Raw genomic sequence first — 17,116 nt, 5'->3', positions numbered from 1 at the left:
TAAAACATGTGGCGGATTCTGCGCGTGTCGCATGTCGGCGACTAGACACAGGTCGGTCAGCCGAGTCGGGTCATCCAAGCGAGCCCGGTTCCGGGTTGTTGGTTGTTGGGCCGGATCGCGGATCGGGTGTTTGGGTCAAATCTCACTAAATGGGTGAAGAAGATGCATGTGGGTGCGTGAGGGGTGTGGCGTCGGTGGTTAGTATCCTCGCTAGTGCATGTGGCATGTATGGAGGACGTTGCTTCGTCTGTGGGCACGTGAGAGCACATGTGGGGGCTCTCGGGCTCTATTTGAAGCGTGGTTTTCACCTCTGGACTCATCTCAATGCGAATTTCACAATGGTATACTCAATTTTGAATTTTAAGCAACTTCAAATCTGGGAGAAAATTTTAATTTCTCTTTGTTCGCTTCTATTTGGCGAATTTTAGCAAACCCGTGCGCTCTGATACCACTAATGGGTGGAGGGGACTCACTCAATCACTAATTGTGATTGAAAGTTAGTGAGAATTACACACAAACACACTCAATTGATTTCAATCTGAAAATATATATATATATATATTATAAAGGAATTCTAAATACACAAACTCTCTTCTCACTGATTATTCACCCTTTCTACACCACAGATTACATTACACACACACGCACACACACACATCTATTTATAGCAATTGCTATATTAGTATAATCAACAATGGTGGGCTGGTTGGTGAAATTGGTGGCCGACTCTCCACTGTAATTCAACAACAGTGGGCTGGCGTTGGTGGAGCTACCGCTGTCAAATTTTGCTGTCATTGTCAAGTTTAGTTTTAATCTTCAACATTTCTTATGTCTTAAATCAATGCCCTTATAGGTTGCTAGCCGTGTAACACCCCAGGCAATCAATTGTCCCCTAATAAACACAAATTGACATTTGAAAACTGTCTGTTAAATTTTAAAAGCAAAAATTTTAATTTAATTTAATTTAAAAACATTATTAAAATTTTTTTAATATATATATATATATATATATATATATATATATATTTGACTATTCAAAATCCTGGTTTTTGCGGGTGCACGTATGCAAATTATGAGTTAGTACAGACCATACTCAAGCCCACTGCTAGAAAGATGCTCATTATAATTTGTAAGTGTGTATATATAAATGAGAGAAGTATCTTTTCCTATTCAATTCCCTTGTTGCAGAAGACCTTCACTAAAGAAATACCTACCAACTCAGTCGAAGCTAAGAAACTAACTTATCAGTTCACTGTCCTTGTAGTACCAGATCTGTATGATTACTTCAATTTCTAATAGGTTCATTCATTCAATCGGAACTAATCCACGCAAAAGGCTGAAGGAAGCTAAATTTATAACACAAGACGAAGCTGACCAGACAAGCGAGCATAGCATCTTCCACTTTTCCCACTCCATACGCAAATTAATGTTCGCCTTTCATAATTAAAAACTGCAAAATTCATATACGAATCAAAAAAAGTGTAAATAAATATTTGAGTATGCAGACAAGAATCAAAAAAGTGTAAAACAGCAATACTGTTCGCGCGGCCGGCTGCCTATAAATTGCATTGGCTGATATAGATTAAGATCCATCAGGAATTGGGATACTTACAGTCTCAAAACCTTCAATACTAAATATTAGTTATCATTTTGTTTATTCTTTGTGACAATTTTTAAATAGTCACTAATAGTCCGCAAGTTGATGGATCCGGCATCCACCTCTTCCGACATGGAGATCACTAAGAAAGAGCTGTTCAAAACCGCCATGGAAGGGAAATGGGATGAAGTGGAGGATATATACAGTAAAAAGCCGACGGCTCGCGGGGAAAAGATCACCCGCACCGGCGACACCGCCCTCCACATAGCGGTGTCGGACGGCCGAGAAGAAATCGTGCAGAAACTGGTGAATTATTCCTCGCCGGATGCCTTGAGTGTGAAGAACAACCTAGGGAACACCGCACTACACTTGGCGGCCACCATGGGCAACGTCGCCATGTGTTTCGGCATCGCAAAGAAAAACCTCAAGCTGGTGGGCGAGCGGAACATCGACAATGAAACGCCGTTCTTCCTGGCAGCCCTCCATGGTAAGAAAGATGCTTTCCTCTGCCTCCATTCCTTAATTGGAGGCGGCGACGAAGGCAAGCGCAGTAGTGGACTCGAGTATTCCAGGAAGGGTGACGGTGATAACATTCTCCACTGCGCCATCGCTGGAGAATACTTTGGTACGTGAAGTTGGGTTAATTACTGCTTTTAGTTCTACTCCCCATTAATTAATTATTAACAGAACTCTAAAAGAGTAATGCTAATATACGTAGGCCGCCCTTACTATCACCAATCCATGAGATAGCAGCAAACTTTGTTTGACAATAGAAATGCTATATCACACGGGCCCCGCACTACACCTTTTGCAATGCTTCAACGTCCCCATTGAATTTAACTTGCATAGATTAAACTATTGCACATACACTTATAAAAAAAAAAAAGAAGAAGAACCATTATATGAATTTTAAATATAAAGAAAATAAATATATCTATTAAAAAATATAATAAAACACATTTAAAAAAATTTTCTATCATTTTTAATTGCTAGACAATAGAATTGTTCTTAGATCACTGAAAAGTTCGTTTAAAAATATATAATAAAAAATTACAGTAATTATTTTGTTTGCTAGAATATTAACCTTATAAATTGCTAATTTTAAAATTTTTATTTTAAATTATTTTTTATTTTCAATCGGATAATATTTTAGGGCGATACCAAATTAATGACCCTATGATTTATGATTTCTCAAAATAGAAAACATGTTTTCTTTTAACAAATATTTTTAATCTGTCTGCATTCATAAGCATGCGTTTTTCAATATTCAACTGATAAGAAGATAACCTATAATATTTTTATTAACAATATGCATGGTTGACAGATTTGGCATTTCAAATAATTCATCTGTATCCGGAGCTTGCTAATTATAACAATGAGCTAGGACTTTCTCCTCTTCATATCTTGGCTTGTAAGCCTTCTGCTTTTAGAAGTGGCAGTCACCTCAGCCGGAGTGACAAAATCATCTATCACTGTAAGAATCTTTCTCTTTAATTAATGATTGAGTTTAAGTTAAGTTTACTATTAGAGCCACAAATACAATTCATTCACACAACTAGCTAGTATGGCATGTGACATGGAATATTAGCAATGTAATTTAGTTTTTTTTTTTTTTTTTTCTTTTTTGTAAAAAAGTTCTTTAATTTCTTGCTTGTGTTCTACCTTAATTTTCTTGTTTTTTTTTTTTTTTTTTTGTCTCATTTCTCTTTTCAAGTATTTGCTTAGTAAAACAAGAAATAAAACCCAATCTTGCAGGACTTGTGACAAAACTCAAATGCATTTTTATAAAAAAGAAAAGCATACAAGAAAAGAGTTCAATTTGTGTTGTCCTAACAAAACGACACAATTGCATTCAATCTACATATGGAACATGTTTTTAGTTCTTTTGATTTGGATTGAGTTTTGTCCAATTTTTAAAAAATTTAAATACCATTTGTCTGCATTTCCAACAAATTTTAATTCAACTGTTTTTTCAAGACAAACTTACAATTTATTTTGTATGAAGCAATGCAATAAAATGAAATAGAATGTGTCATTATAATTTTTTAAATTCACCATATGATTTTTTATTCTATTATACTCCGATCTCATTTCATTCCACTTTATTCCAGCATACTAAATATTAAGTTAGGCTATATATATAGATACACACCCATGATAAATCTTCTATATCCAAAATTTGTGATAGGAATGCTTTCTATTTCTATATATTTAGAAATAATGTTCATATTAACTATTGGTATGTGAGAATGGAATGAAATGGAGGAGAATGCATTTGATTTTCTTCATACTTTCCAATCAATTTTTTATTTCATTCATTTTCTAAAATTAACATAAAGTGTTTGCACATATAATTAGTTGTTATGTTACCATATTAATGTGGAATTTGCTTGCACATGTAGCTGCTTGTTGCTTGCAAGTTAATTTTAGTTCTTAATTTTTATTTTTTTTAAAGTGGCTACATATATCAAACAATTTTGATACCGGCTGTCTTGACACACAATTCAAGCTTCGCACGAGGCACCACCTTTGTCATTATATTAGCAGCATTCTTATCAGTGTGGATCTTCTCAAGTTCAAGTAACTTAGAATCCAAAACATCTCGAATCCAATGATATCTCACATCAATATGCTTTGATTTGCCATGAAAGATTGAATTTTTATTGAGATGAATAGCACTTTGGTTATCACAAAATAACACATACCTCTTCTAAGTGAATCCAAGTTCACGAACCAATTTCTTCATCCACAATAACTCTTTACATGCCTTAGTAGCTGCAATAAACTCAACTTCTATAGTGGACAAAGCATCACATTTCTGCAACCTGGATTGCCAAAACACAGCCCCCCCTGCAAAGGTAATCAAATAACTTGAAGTAGATTTCCTCGAGTCTAAATCTCCAGCTATATCTGAATCTGTATAGCTAATCAGATAGGTTTTTCATAACCAAAATAGAGTTTCAAATCAGTTGTACCACGGAGATACCTCATAATCCATTTCACAACATTTCAATGCTCTCTACCTAGATTATAGAAAAATCTACTAACTACACCAACTACATGAGCTAAATCTGTCCTTATGCAAACCATGACATACATTAAGCTACCAACTACAGATGCATATGGAACACTTTCCATGCCTCTCTTTTCTTCATCATTAGAAGGAGACTGTTTATTACTTAACTTGAAATATGTAGCAAGAGGAGTACTTACCACTTTGGCTTTCTCTATGTGAAACCATTGAAGTACCTTCTCAATATACTTTTCCTGAGATAACCATAACTTCTTAGCACTTCTGTCACGTGAGATCCTTATGCCAAGAATCTGTTTCCATGGTCTCAAGTCTTTCATGAAAAAAGACTTGCTCAACACGTGTTTTAACCTGTCAATTCTAGAAGCATTGTGACCAATAATGAGCATGTCATCAACATAAAGCACAAAATAATGAAATCATCATTAGAGAATTTTTGAACAAATACACAATGGTCTAAAGTCGTCTTCCTGTAGCCGTGTTGTACCATGATAGACTCAAACTTTTTTTACCACTGTCTAGGAGCTTGTTTCAATACAAGCTCTTCTTTAATCTAAAAACATAATTCTCCTTACCTTTCACCACAAAACCCTCAGGTTGGTTTATATAAATTTATTCCTTGAGATTGCCATAGAGGAAAGTAGTTTTCACATCCATCTTCTCAACCTCCCAATCAAGACTAGAAGCTAAGCCCAAAACAACACGGATTGACGACATTTCACTACTGGTGAGAAAATATCCTCAAAATCAATCTCCTTTTTTTGACTGAAGCCTTTGACAACTAATCTATTTTTGTACCGTGGGAGTGAAGAATTCTCTTCCTGTTTTAATCTATAGACCCACTGATTTTTCAAAACTCTCTTACCTTTAGGTAATTTTACCAGCTCAAAAGAGTGGTTGTTATGTAGAGATTTCATTTCATATTCCATTGCACTAAATCATTATTTCTTCTGCTCACTTTCAATGGCTTCTTCATAAAACTCTAGTTCTTCCTCATCTGTTAGAAGAACATACTCATCCATAGGATATCTCATGCAGGGCTGTTGATCTTTGGTAGACATTCTGAGTGACGTTGTAGGTGGTTCAATAGTCGAAGTATCTTCCTCATCAATAGTTTCGTGATCTTCCACCACCTGATCATTCTAAATATCTGTGTTGATTGCCAATCTCAACAGTATCAAGAAAATTTTCAAAATGAATAGGATCCAAGTCAACTGAGCCATCACTATCCTGAAATTGAGATTTTTCTGTCTTGTCAATGTCTTCAATGGTTTGATCCTCTATGAAGACTACATCACAACTTCTCACAAGTTTTTTTTCCATTGGATCATAAAACTTGTAGCCAAACTCATCCTGACCATACCCAATAAAAATTTTATGTCTTACCTTGTCATCTAACTTAGACCTTTCATCTTTAGGCACATGAACAAAGGTTTTGTAGCCAAACACATGTAGATGGTCATAGGAAACATCCTTCCCATACCAGATTCTATTAGGGACATTAGTCTGCAGTGCAATAATAGGAGACAAGTTAATTACATGAACAACAGTATATAATGCCTTATCCCCAAAATGATCTAGGTATTTTTGTTTTTGAAAGCAAACATCTGACTCTCGCTACTAGTGTTATGTTCATCCTTTCTGCCAAACCATTCAACTGAGGACTCTTAGGATGTGTTTTCTGATGTCGGATGCCCTGCTGTCTATAGTACACATCAAATGGACCACAATACTCGCCACTATTATCAGTGTGAATACATTTTATCTTCTTTCTTGTTTTTGTCTCAACGAGAGCCTGGAAATATTTAAACATATAAGCACCTGATCTTTGGATTTCAAAACATAAACGCAAAGTTTTCTTGCATGATCATCAATAAAAGTAACAAAATAAAGTACACCACGAAGTGTCCTTACCTTCATTAGGCAACAAATATATGAATGAATCAACTAAAGTAACTCTGTTTTTATAGAAAGAGGATGACTCTTAAATGAAACCCTTTTTTGCTTCCTAACCAAACTGTGAACACATCTTTTTAGTTTTGCAGCATTTAAGTCTGATAGAAAATTCTTCTTGGCCTAACAGACGAGTCCTTTATTCTTACTTATGTGACTAAGTTGCTTGTGCCATAACTCTAATGTGATATTGTTATCAACTGCATTCACAGAATTCAAGTAAATAGAAGCATTCATAAAATATAAATTAGAAAATTTGTTACCTTAGGCGACAATTAAATTTCCTCTGGTTAGTCTCCATTGTCCATTACCATAGAAGTTACAATATCCATCATCATGAAGTCTTCCAGTAGAGATCAAAAGCATACGAACACTAGGAACATGCCTGACATTATTAAGTACCAATTCTGCTTCATTATTGGTCTTTAAGCAAACAATTCCAATGCCAATTATCAATACCACAACATCGTTTCTCATCTTCAAAACTCCAAAGTCAACAGAAGTATATGAACTGAAGAAATCCTTCCTTAATGTCACAAGAAAAGACCACCCAACTAATTTCATTACAGGCAATACTAATTACATTATCATCATAAGTAAGAACCAAATCATCTCCAACAGTTGTGGCAACAAGATTATTATTGTCCTTATCCTTCTTTTCTTACTTGTCACTGTTACTTTTATTTTCTCTCATCGACTTGTAACAGTACTTCTTGATATGACCATTTTTACCACAATAATGACACTCAAAAATTTTAAATCTTGACCTTGACTTACTTCTATTTTTACTTCTACCCCTTTCATTTTTGTATTTGCTTCTCCCTCAATCTTCTGTAACAAGTACCTAGGTATTATCTGTACCTATTTCCTTCCTTCTGGTCTCTTCATTAAACAAGCTATCTTTAACAAACGATGGGATCAACACACCGTTTGGGGCTAAGTTGCTAAGAGATACTACAAGAGTCTCCCAACTATCTGATAAAAAACTTAATAACAACAAAGTTTGTAGTTCATCATCTAAAATTATCTTCATGTTGGTTAATTAGTTTACCAAATTCTAGAAATTGCTCAAATGCTCAGTAACATATTTTCCTTCTCTAAGCTTCAAATTTACAAGCTTTCTAATTGCAAAAAGCTTTGTTGTGAGTAGTCTTTCTCTCATAAAGACTCTCCAACTTCTTCTAAAGTATTTAGGCATCTGTCTCTTGAGCCACATGATGAAAAACACTATTATCCACCCACTATCTGATTTTTCGAAATGCTTTCCTATGCATTTTCTTTCAGTCAACTTTAGTTTGTTTTTTCGGCTTATTGCTACCCAAGTCAATCAGATCAAATAAATCCTTACAATAAAGAATATCCTCCATCTTTGGTTTCCAAATTGAATAATTTGATGTTATGTAAGCTTGCACAAAGTACCTACGTTGTCTTCCATATTTTATATGAACCAAACTCTGATACCACTTGTTAGGAAAGTAACAAGACAACTAGCACAGCGGATAAATCTTTCCCAAAAATTAAATCTGTAACAAGAAAAAATAACCAACTAACAATAATAAGAAATCACACACCACAATAGGAACACCACAATTTTTAACATGAAAAATCGCTCCAATGTGAAGGGTAAAAACCACGGGGCCTATGAGATCAAATAAAATATCCACTATAATAGAGGCAAAATTTAGAACAGTACAATCACCAAAAAATGCTCACAAACTTAGAGCAAAAAAGATTCTCAAAATAATCGTGATAAAATAAGAATGAGCGAAAGAAGTCACCCGAACGCAGTTACAGTTAGTATTCTAAGGTTGACAAATCCTGAATGTGTTCTCCAAATTTTAGTAAAATTAGATTACAAAAGACCTTCCGATCGTCTAGTTAATGAAGATAATCGTGAGTGTTCTTTCCAACACACACAGCATCAACAATTGTTCCCCCCCTCTCCCCTTTTTTTTTCTTTTGTGGCGCAGCTCACCAAAGGAGAACACACGACTGCCTCCTTTAATCTGCCCTAATGGGCTTTTAGACACATGGGCTTCCTCTTTTTTTTTTTTCTCTTATGTGGGCCCAACAACTAGGTAGAAAGGAATCGAATTTGTCACTTGATTTTTTTCTCTTTCTTCATATTAAAATTTTCATTCCATTTCATTTCTACCTCATTCCATTCTACAAATCATTTGTAAGATTGGTGGATTGTATTTTAACTTAAAATACCACTTTATAATTTAATTCTTTTGTTTACTTAATGATCAATTAATAAGTTTTTTTACACCTAAAAAATATGATTAACTAGTGCTTTAGGAATTTTACGAAAGAAAAATATATTCACTCTCTCAAAGGAATATTTTTGTGTAGTATGCTCATCAAACTGGGAATATAAGATAACATTATTTAAAATAACACAGATATTCTAATTTCTTTGAGCTTTTTATTGGCCCATTAGGCCTAGATTCGACAATAAGAGACAGTCCATTTCTCATACCCTTTCACACTTGCTCCAAAATTAAATCCAAAACCTCTAATATGGATATTTTCAATTACAACCGTTTGGATTTTTTGAAAGGGAAAAAAAAATGGGAGCCCCTAAAAATTTTTTTTAAAAAATTAAGATGTGTTCAATATTGTTTTTTTTTTTTTTTTAAAAAAAAATTACAAATGCATGTAATATTAGAAATCTAGAAGTGCTGGCAATTCTCTGGTACAAGTGTTGCAATATTTTATGTGGGTTCATTAGTGTAATTGGTTGGATGTTATATACATATATGAAAGCAAATAAAAACACATCTACTCACAAATTAATTATATTTGCATTTAACTAGTGCCGAAACTCCCTTGTTCCCGCCGTTGGGGCTTCGAAAAGTGTACAAATTGTTTAGACTCATCATGAGGACCCATTTTGGACCCAAAGAGAAGCTTTTTAAGTTTGACAAACTCTTGTCTTTGAAAAGTTTATCAATGGGTAGGTGACTTTCACCCCTGGATTTGGTATTGCACCATAGTGTCCAAAGTGGCGCACCAATTATCAAATAAATAAATAAATAAATAAACTAGTAACATGCACTATTGTCAAATGTGTTCATTCCTCTACTTGGTCCTCCTTTAAAGGAAAAAAAAAAACCACTTTTTTAACGACAGTATACTAATGTTAAAACACTTAAAAAGAGTTTGATTTATATATATACTTTAAAAAGTCTGACAATATCGTCACACAAAGTTTGTTTACAATTGGCCATTAAAGAAATTGGATTTTCACTTTTTCAAGTAGTATATATATATTACTTCTAGTTGCTTTATTCTTTTATTATATATATATATATATATATATATATGTATATATATATATAGCAAAAAGAGTATAGCAACTAGAAGTAAGTCACTTTCATTATTATAATATTAATTATAATTATATCTACCCATTTTTAATTTTCAGGTATATTAGTTGAAGATCTCAAGGAAACGCCTCCCCCGAATCTGAAAGCTTTGGAAAAGCTAACAAAACCGCCAAAGCCCAGCGGCCCCAGCCTTCCAGATAATTATGAAACGTGCTTTAGCTTTAGTAAATTGCTTTGGCATATAATTAAATATTCAGGTTGGTCAACCGAATATTTTTTTTTACATTATAACACATTGTCCAAATATGCATCAAACAAATCTTATAGAGTTCTCAAATGTCTTAATGCTTCCAATAATGAAGACCATTTAGCCCTTAAATTTTGAATTTTAGTAGATTTAGATGAAATTCAACACAAATTTGCATTACATTTTGTTCACATTTACACAAATCTAAATCTAAGGTCTCTCCCAAACATAATAAGGTAAACGAAATTTTAATTTACTTATTGAAACATTAATTAGTTAATATACGATGTTGAGTCTTTGACCCAACAATTTCATCTTACAAAACCTACTCACATTTGCAAAATTTGATGAAATCATTTACCTGATTGCCAATTTCTTAGGTAAAATTTGCACGGCTGGTGCCCAAAAAAGTGGTGAAGAGCCAAAGAACCCCAAGAGTCAAAAGAACTACTCAACATGGAACAACTGCATCCAACTATTACAAAATGCCATTAGAGTATCATCTGGTAAGTGAAAGAAACCATTTCTTCATCTTATTGCATGAGTTAAACTGACAAACCTTCCTTCCCATAAATGGAAAAATAATTTTATTCCATGCTTTGACCCTCATACTTTGAAAAACATTAGATTCTAGTGGGCATGTGGATATGGAGGATCCTAGAGAAAGACAAAAGGAAGGACAAGAAAATCCTGGTCAACATGAAGGTAAATTTTCTATCCACTTTTATCTAAATTTTGTAATCATCTTTATATTTGAAAAATAAAACTATATTTTGCCAATAACAAACCCTAATTTTTCTTCTACAATGATAATTTATATATCAAGTTAGGATCTTCAATTGGTATAATAACCAACTCTTATCAGGTTTATTAGTCATAGCGATAAATACATCAATTTGATATTTGAAACTATTGTAAATTTGATATGTTATTTGCGCATGGTTTATAAATGAACAAGTTGAATTAATTATATCATAAAAATGAAGTATAAAGTAAAAAAAAAAAATTAAAAATAAAATATAGATCAAATAATTCTAATAATATTTTTTTTTTCTTTTTTGGCTATGCATAGAAATGCAATTTGTATTTCTAGTCGCGTAATGTTTGTATATAATGCTTAATGGAACCAACAAAAAAATTATTTACAAATTAGATATATATATATATATATATATATATAATTTTTAAGAAATTAAATAGACACACACACGCACACACACTCACTTTCACACAAATGAGGAGGGTTTAAGTGATATAATGTAACTTAAGAAATAATGATCTATTCCTCTTTGTCACCATTTTTTATAGTTTCTAAAATCAATTTATTTCAAGAGCTAACAAGTTTATTAAACATATTCATGTGGAGAAGCATGTCCTCTATATTTTGTAAGCAAATTTGCTGCTTTGTGCTTTGTTGAGAGAGAGAGAGAGAGAGAGAGAGAGAGAGAGAGAGAGAGAGAGAGAGAGAGAGAGAGAGAGAGAGAGAGAGAGGAGAATATTGAGATTTTGATGCCTAATTGAAAGCAAGAAATGCCTAGTAATTGATTGCTTATTGAAGAGTTCTATGAGAGGAAGATCTTTTAAACCTTATTGCAACACACATCATATCATTTAACATTACAAAGAGGTCTTCCTCTCAAAATAACGCTTGAAATTTTTAAATGCCTATATTATTATATTGTACTATATATGTTGGCGAACTTGAATTTTTGTTAAAATAATATCTAAAGATCATAAGATACTATAAATCAAATGCCTAAGTTGTAACTAGAAAAGTGGAAATATCCTCCTAGTCTTAGTTATTTGAGATCTGTACACGCATTGCCTCAGAGAAAGAATTCTATGTAGAGAAGCATATCACGCTTCTATATATATAATCAAAAGGATATTTAAAATTTTATCTGTAAAACACCCCTCATTAAAATGGTTAGGGTGTTCATGTTTCAAGAGTCATAAAGCATTTATATGTATTAGTGCATCAAGTGTGTGGATTGCATAACTCAATCCCATCTCAAATTCTTCTTACTTTCTAAGGTTAGAACTGAAAATTTTCAAAATAGAGCTTCTATACTTCAAAATCGATGGAAACAATAAAGAAGATGCATTTGAAAACTTTGATATGCTATAAAATTATAAATTGTAAACCAAGGCTGACTCACATTTGATTTAATTGCATCTATTAAATTTAACATAGGTATAAAATCTTTAAATTTAAAAAGAAAAAAATTAAGCAAAAACATAGACAGTAAAATCCTTTTTAGTGCAAAAACTAGACGTATTTAATCATTCGAATTATTATCGTGGGAGTCGGGTTTCGAATGCATGATATAAATTTAATAATTAATTTTGATATGAATAAGATGAAATTATGTCTAGTTTGCATGTAATTTGATAATATTGATTAATCGATGTCTGTTAAAGTTTATTTTATTTGAAATTAAATTGTTATACCTGATCCGAATTCCTCTTGCTTAGGAAACCGACCGAGTAATGGAGCCAAAAAATATAGTGGTCCACTTCCACCCAACTATGAGATTTGCTTTGAGTTCATCAAGATTATATACAAGTCAATGCTCGTTATACTTGGACTAGGTAAGGCAGCATGGGATAAATATATCAAGCTCTGATCTATTTTTTTATATATATCTCTAGGGTTATGCAAGCATGGATTTTAGGCACTTCATTTATATTTTTACACATATTCAAATTTAAGGTCTTAACGACAAGAAAAGTATATTAGATTATGCACCTGACTAAAGTCTTCCCTCTGCTAGGTAAAAGTATTCTCTTAAATTTAGACTTTTAATTTCCTTCAATTTAATTATATTAATTTTCAACTAAGCCACCAATTTTCATAAACTATATCAATTTTTCCTTAACACAATCAAATGGTAAATAACGCCAAACTTTTGCATATCTTCTTCCACTAAGAAACAAACACATAATATGTTTCGAAGTAAAAGAGTATCACCCATAAGGGACATCATATTGCTTAAAGCTTGTGACTTCTAGAAAGAGTAAAAAGAGATATGAGTGGGAGATGGCTACCTCCCATTGTGTAACGTAGGACCAATGGGGATCTCTAATTAACTAAAATACAACGCACACTAATATAAAAAGTTTATATTGTGCTCACTCTCCTAAGTAGGTACAAGAGTAGACTCTACATGTGAGAGCCACATGGTCACTCATGTGTCTATTGGGGTTGCAAATCCCTAAAATACTGAGTGTTGCCTCGTAAAAAATGCTTTCATAGTAGAAGAGGATGTGTTGTTGTAAGTAATTTCACATCATGATGTCCCTACTCCACATTGTTGTTATGTTCGACTTTATCATGTCAATTGAGTTGATTGAAAAAAAATATTGAAAAAAAATTAAAAAATCAAATTCAAATATGTGTTGTCACTTGTCTTAAATTCTTGTGGTGATTTTTTTTTTTTTTTTGTCGTTGTAATGAATTTAATGAATTGATAAAATAAAATATTTTCTTAAGGATCTAAAGGAATAAGGAAGCTTAGAGTGAAAAAGGAGAAGCACATATGGTCTATTCAAGTATTGGACAAACTGCTTTTTCACACTTCACTATATGAGTATGACGATGCTGGTTCAAATCCTGGTCTATCATTTCCATCCAAGTTTAATGAAATTAGTGCTTTTGATGAAATGAGAGAAAAGGTGACGAAATTCGGCAACATGAGGCAATTTCCCGGTCAAGAAAGTTCTGTCGAAAACAGCGCTAGAAAGGAAGGAACTGGTGACAAGAAAGATGGAAAGAATGAAGAAGGTAAGTCTCTATCTTGTCTATAAAAGAAAATATACTCATCACAAACGAAATAACAATACAAATTTTTTTTTTTTTATTCATAACATGAAATAGACAATGAATTATATTTCCTAAATTTCACCATTTAATATCTCTATGTATTTTTCTTGTAAAAATTGAATATTTTCCTTGCTTGTGTAGTGGAGAATACGAAAACTAGCCAAGAGAAGAAAAAGGAAAAGAACATACTAATTGCAACAAAGGATGTTTCCGGCAATATGGTGGAGAAAATTCAAGAAATATTTCCGGTGGCCATCCATGATATCAATAACTCAAAAAACAGCATAGTCCTCTTAGCCCAAGAGAAAGAAATCCAAGAGATGTCAAAAAAGGAGACACCTATTTTGGTTGCAGCAAAGAATGGAATAACAGAAATAGTGGAGGGAATTCTTAAGCAATTCCCAGTGGCAATCCACGACATAAATAGCGACAAGAAGAATATGGTGCACTTGGCAGTTGAGCATAGACAACCTCACGTGTATGTTCTTCTGATGAACAAAAATATCCCAAAAGATACAATATTTGCTCAGGTAGATAATGAAGGGAATAGCGCTTTGCATCTTGCAGCAATTCTTAGGGACTATCAACCTTGGAACATTCCTGGAGTAGCCTTACAGTTGCAATGGGAAATCAAGTGGTTCAAGGTATACCTATGAGATCTTTTCTCTATCTATTTGGTGTAATTTGGTTATGTGGCCTCTGCCCTTGTGTTCATCTAAATAAGCACCATACATACCGTAAGATGTTTATCTACTAGTACTAACTAGAGCCAATGTTTAGCATTCTAAATAGGCACATGGGTGGACCCCACATCCATACGAGTCTAGGTGAGATTCACTAGACCTATACCACCCCTTAGCCGTATTTGGTGTATAGTAATCATTTTTTGCATGCTTGAGCTATTGAGACGTGATATTAAAATAACCCCACATTGTTTAATACGTATTAGTGTTGTGAATTACGTATAAAACTATTTGAGCATCCAAAGTAGTACGCAATAGAGCATTTGGAGTTATTATTAGTGTTTGGAAAAAAAAACATAGCTATAAAAAAGGCACATGAAATGTACCTCATAATCTTCTGTGCAGTATGTTAAAGACTCTATGCCCCTACACTTCTTTGCTCGCTACAACAAGCGCGGGAAGACCCCAAAGGACATCTTCATAGAGTCGCACAAAGACCTTGTCCAAAAGGGCGGTGAGTGGCTAAACAGCACCTCCGAGTCGTGCTCTGTCGTGTCGGCTCTCATAGCCACTGTTGCCTTTGCGACATCAGCGACTGTACCAGGTGGCAACTCAGACAATGGCAAACCAACGCTGGAACACCAGCCTGCATTCAATGTCTTTGCAATCTCTTCTCTGATCGCTCTCTCCTTTTCGGTGACCTCAGTGATCATGTTCCTTGCCATTCTAACATCTCGGCACCAGGAGAAAGATTTTGGTAGAAACTTGCCCATAAAGCTTTTGTTGGGCTTGACGTCGCTTTTCATATCCATCGGTGCCATTTTGCTGTGTTTCTGCGCCGGCCATTTCTTTGTGCTCAGAGATGAGCTTCGGTATGCTGCAATTCCAATCTATGGAGTGACTTGCTTACCAATTACATTTTTTGCCATGGCACAGTTTCCTTTGTACTTCGATCTATTATGGGCTATCCTTAAACCAGTCCCACAACGAAGCTACAAAACTATCCTTTAGCCTTGTAGCTTCTTAATACATTTTTCTTTTTTGCTTTTTTTTGGGGTGTGTTTGTTATGTCTTTTGTGATGTCGTTTCATTATATTAATTAAAGTTGAGGGATAAGAATTTCTCTTATTTTCACCATGCACTTTTGATGTAGCATCATCAAATTAATCCCTTAATTATCTATATTCATGTTTGTTCATATTTGTGCATTTATTTTGACCAATGAGAATATGAAACTAAATGTGTATCATGGCCAAATCGTATCTAAAATAAGTAATTAATGATGGAGGAATGGTTTGTCCAAGGAAGCTAGCAATTCGCCAAATATGTCATTAGTGAGAGTTCGTTAATGTACATCTTTAAGAAATCATCTCTATTAATGCATCTCAAACCGTTGTTAGCCCAACTCGCCTCAAGTTGAAATGCGTTTGACCAAGTATGACATGAGATTATGAGTTTGGAGTATTCAATTAAGTCACCACTAATTTGTTATAATCATAAGGGTGACTAGATCACTTGACTTTTACTAGTTTTTTAATCCCCAAGCTAACCTTAGGTTTAAGAACCAGTAGTCTTGATATATGTAACCAAGGTGGAGTTTGTGAGTACAGTTATGGGAAGGCAAATATTGGCCCTCCTACAAGCCTATTTTGCATATAGTAGTGGCGGAAATTGCAACATATACCCATACCGCACCCATATCCACTATTAATAAATGGTTTAGAATATGCCCATGTAATTATATGGATTATAAATGGGTGACCCATTTAGACCCCAAAATTAAATGAGTAGAAATGTGTTTACTCGCTTAACTCTTCAATTCATTTTAATTTTTAACCTAATTAATTATAATATTAATATTAAATGTGTTGTATTTAAACCATACTATGATTATGTATATCTATGTATATATGTATTGTAATTATGGACTTGCTTTGAATATTTATGTAATTACGTAATTGATTTGGTTCGTCCAAACCAATTAATATGCATGTGTGTATGTAATTACGTAATTATTTCAATTTAACTATGTTTGTAATTATGTAGGTATGCAATTATACCATCAGCTACACCTATCAATTGAAATTAAACTACATAATCACTTAATCTATTGTTATTCAAAAATTAATGTACATAATATTGTAATTATAGACATCTTGATCCGAAAATATATATGTGATTGCACAATTATGAATGTGCGTAATTGGTTTGATCTGGTTATACCAGGCAACTAGTATGCACACATGCATCTGCATAATTTTCGATTTGAATATGTAGGTATTATGCAATTATATGAGTGTACACAGTTGTTTGATTTAGTTCAGTTATGCAAACAAATTAATATGCATGCATGCATGTGTGCTATAAATTATAAATTACACAGTTACGTAACTACATAATTAATTTGGTTAAGATATTTTCATAATTATATAGAAATATAAATATATTGA

The 17,116-nt window shown here is 33.3% G+C and overlaps 1 protein-coding gene across 2 annotated transcripts; it reads left to right on the top strand.

Annotated features, from left to right (window-relative positions):
- The first annotated feature begins 1,590 nt into the window (after positions 1-1,590).
- Positions 1,591-15,861, top strand: LOC131155419 (uncharacterized). 2 transcript variants are annotated; one of them, XM_058108542.1, is made up of 9 exons: positions 1,591-2,222; positions 2,922-3,071; positions 10,012-10,170; positions 10,541-10,666; positions 10,788-10,865; positions 12,636-12,752; positions 13,663-13,944; positions 14,125-14,627; positions 15,072-15,861. In XM_058108542.1, exons 1-9 carry the CDS (start codon positions 1,703-1,705, stop codon positions 15,675-15,677), a joined length of 2,541 nt encoding a protein of 846 aa, XP_057964525.1. In that variant the 5' UTR covers positions 1,591-1,702; the 3' UTR covers positions 15,678-15,861. The 2 variants fall into 2 exon arrangements, with proteins under 2 accessions (XP_057964525.1, XP_057964524.1); XM_058108541.1 differs by having other exon boundaries at positions 13,654-13,944.
- Positions 15,862-17,116: the final 1,255 nt, after the last annotated feature.

This window comes from Malania oleifera, chromosome 5 (assembly GCF_029873635.1).
Source record: "Malania oleifera isolate guangnan ecotype guangnan chromosome 5, ASM2987363v1, whole genome shotgun sequence".
Classification (NCBI taxonomy): Eukaryota; Viridiplantae; Streptophyta; class Magnoliopsida; order Santalales; family Ximeniaceae; genus Malania; species Malania oleifera.
The sequence above is the reverse complement of the archived record's forward strand: the minus strand, read 5'-3'. Positions and strand labels throughout refer to the sequence as shown.

What these genes read in the sequence shown, in the direction of transcription:
- LOC131155419 (XM_058108541.1), top strand. Translation starts at nt 1,703, where the DNA reads ATGGATCCGGCATCCACCTCTTCCGACATGGAGATCACTAAGAAAGAG. An exon ending in AAATCCTGGTCAACATGAAG is followed by an intron (nt 10,866 to 12,635) that starts GTAAATTTTCTA and finishes CCTCTTGCTTAG; the next exon opens with GAAACCGACCGAGTAATGGA. An exon ending in AGATGGAAAGAATGAAGAAG is followed by an intron (nt 13,945 to 14,124) that starts GTAAGTCTCTAT and finishes TTGCTTGTGTAG; the next exon opens with TGGAGAATACGAAAACTAGC.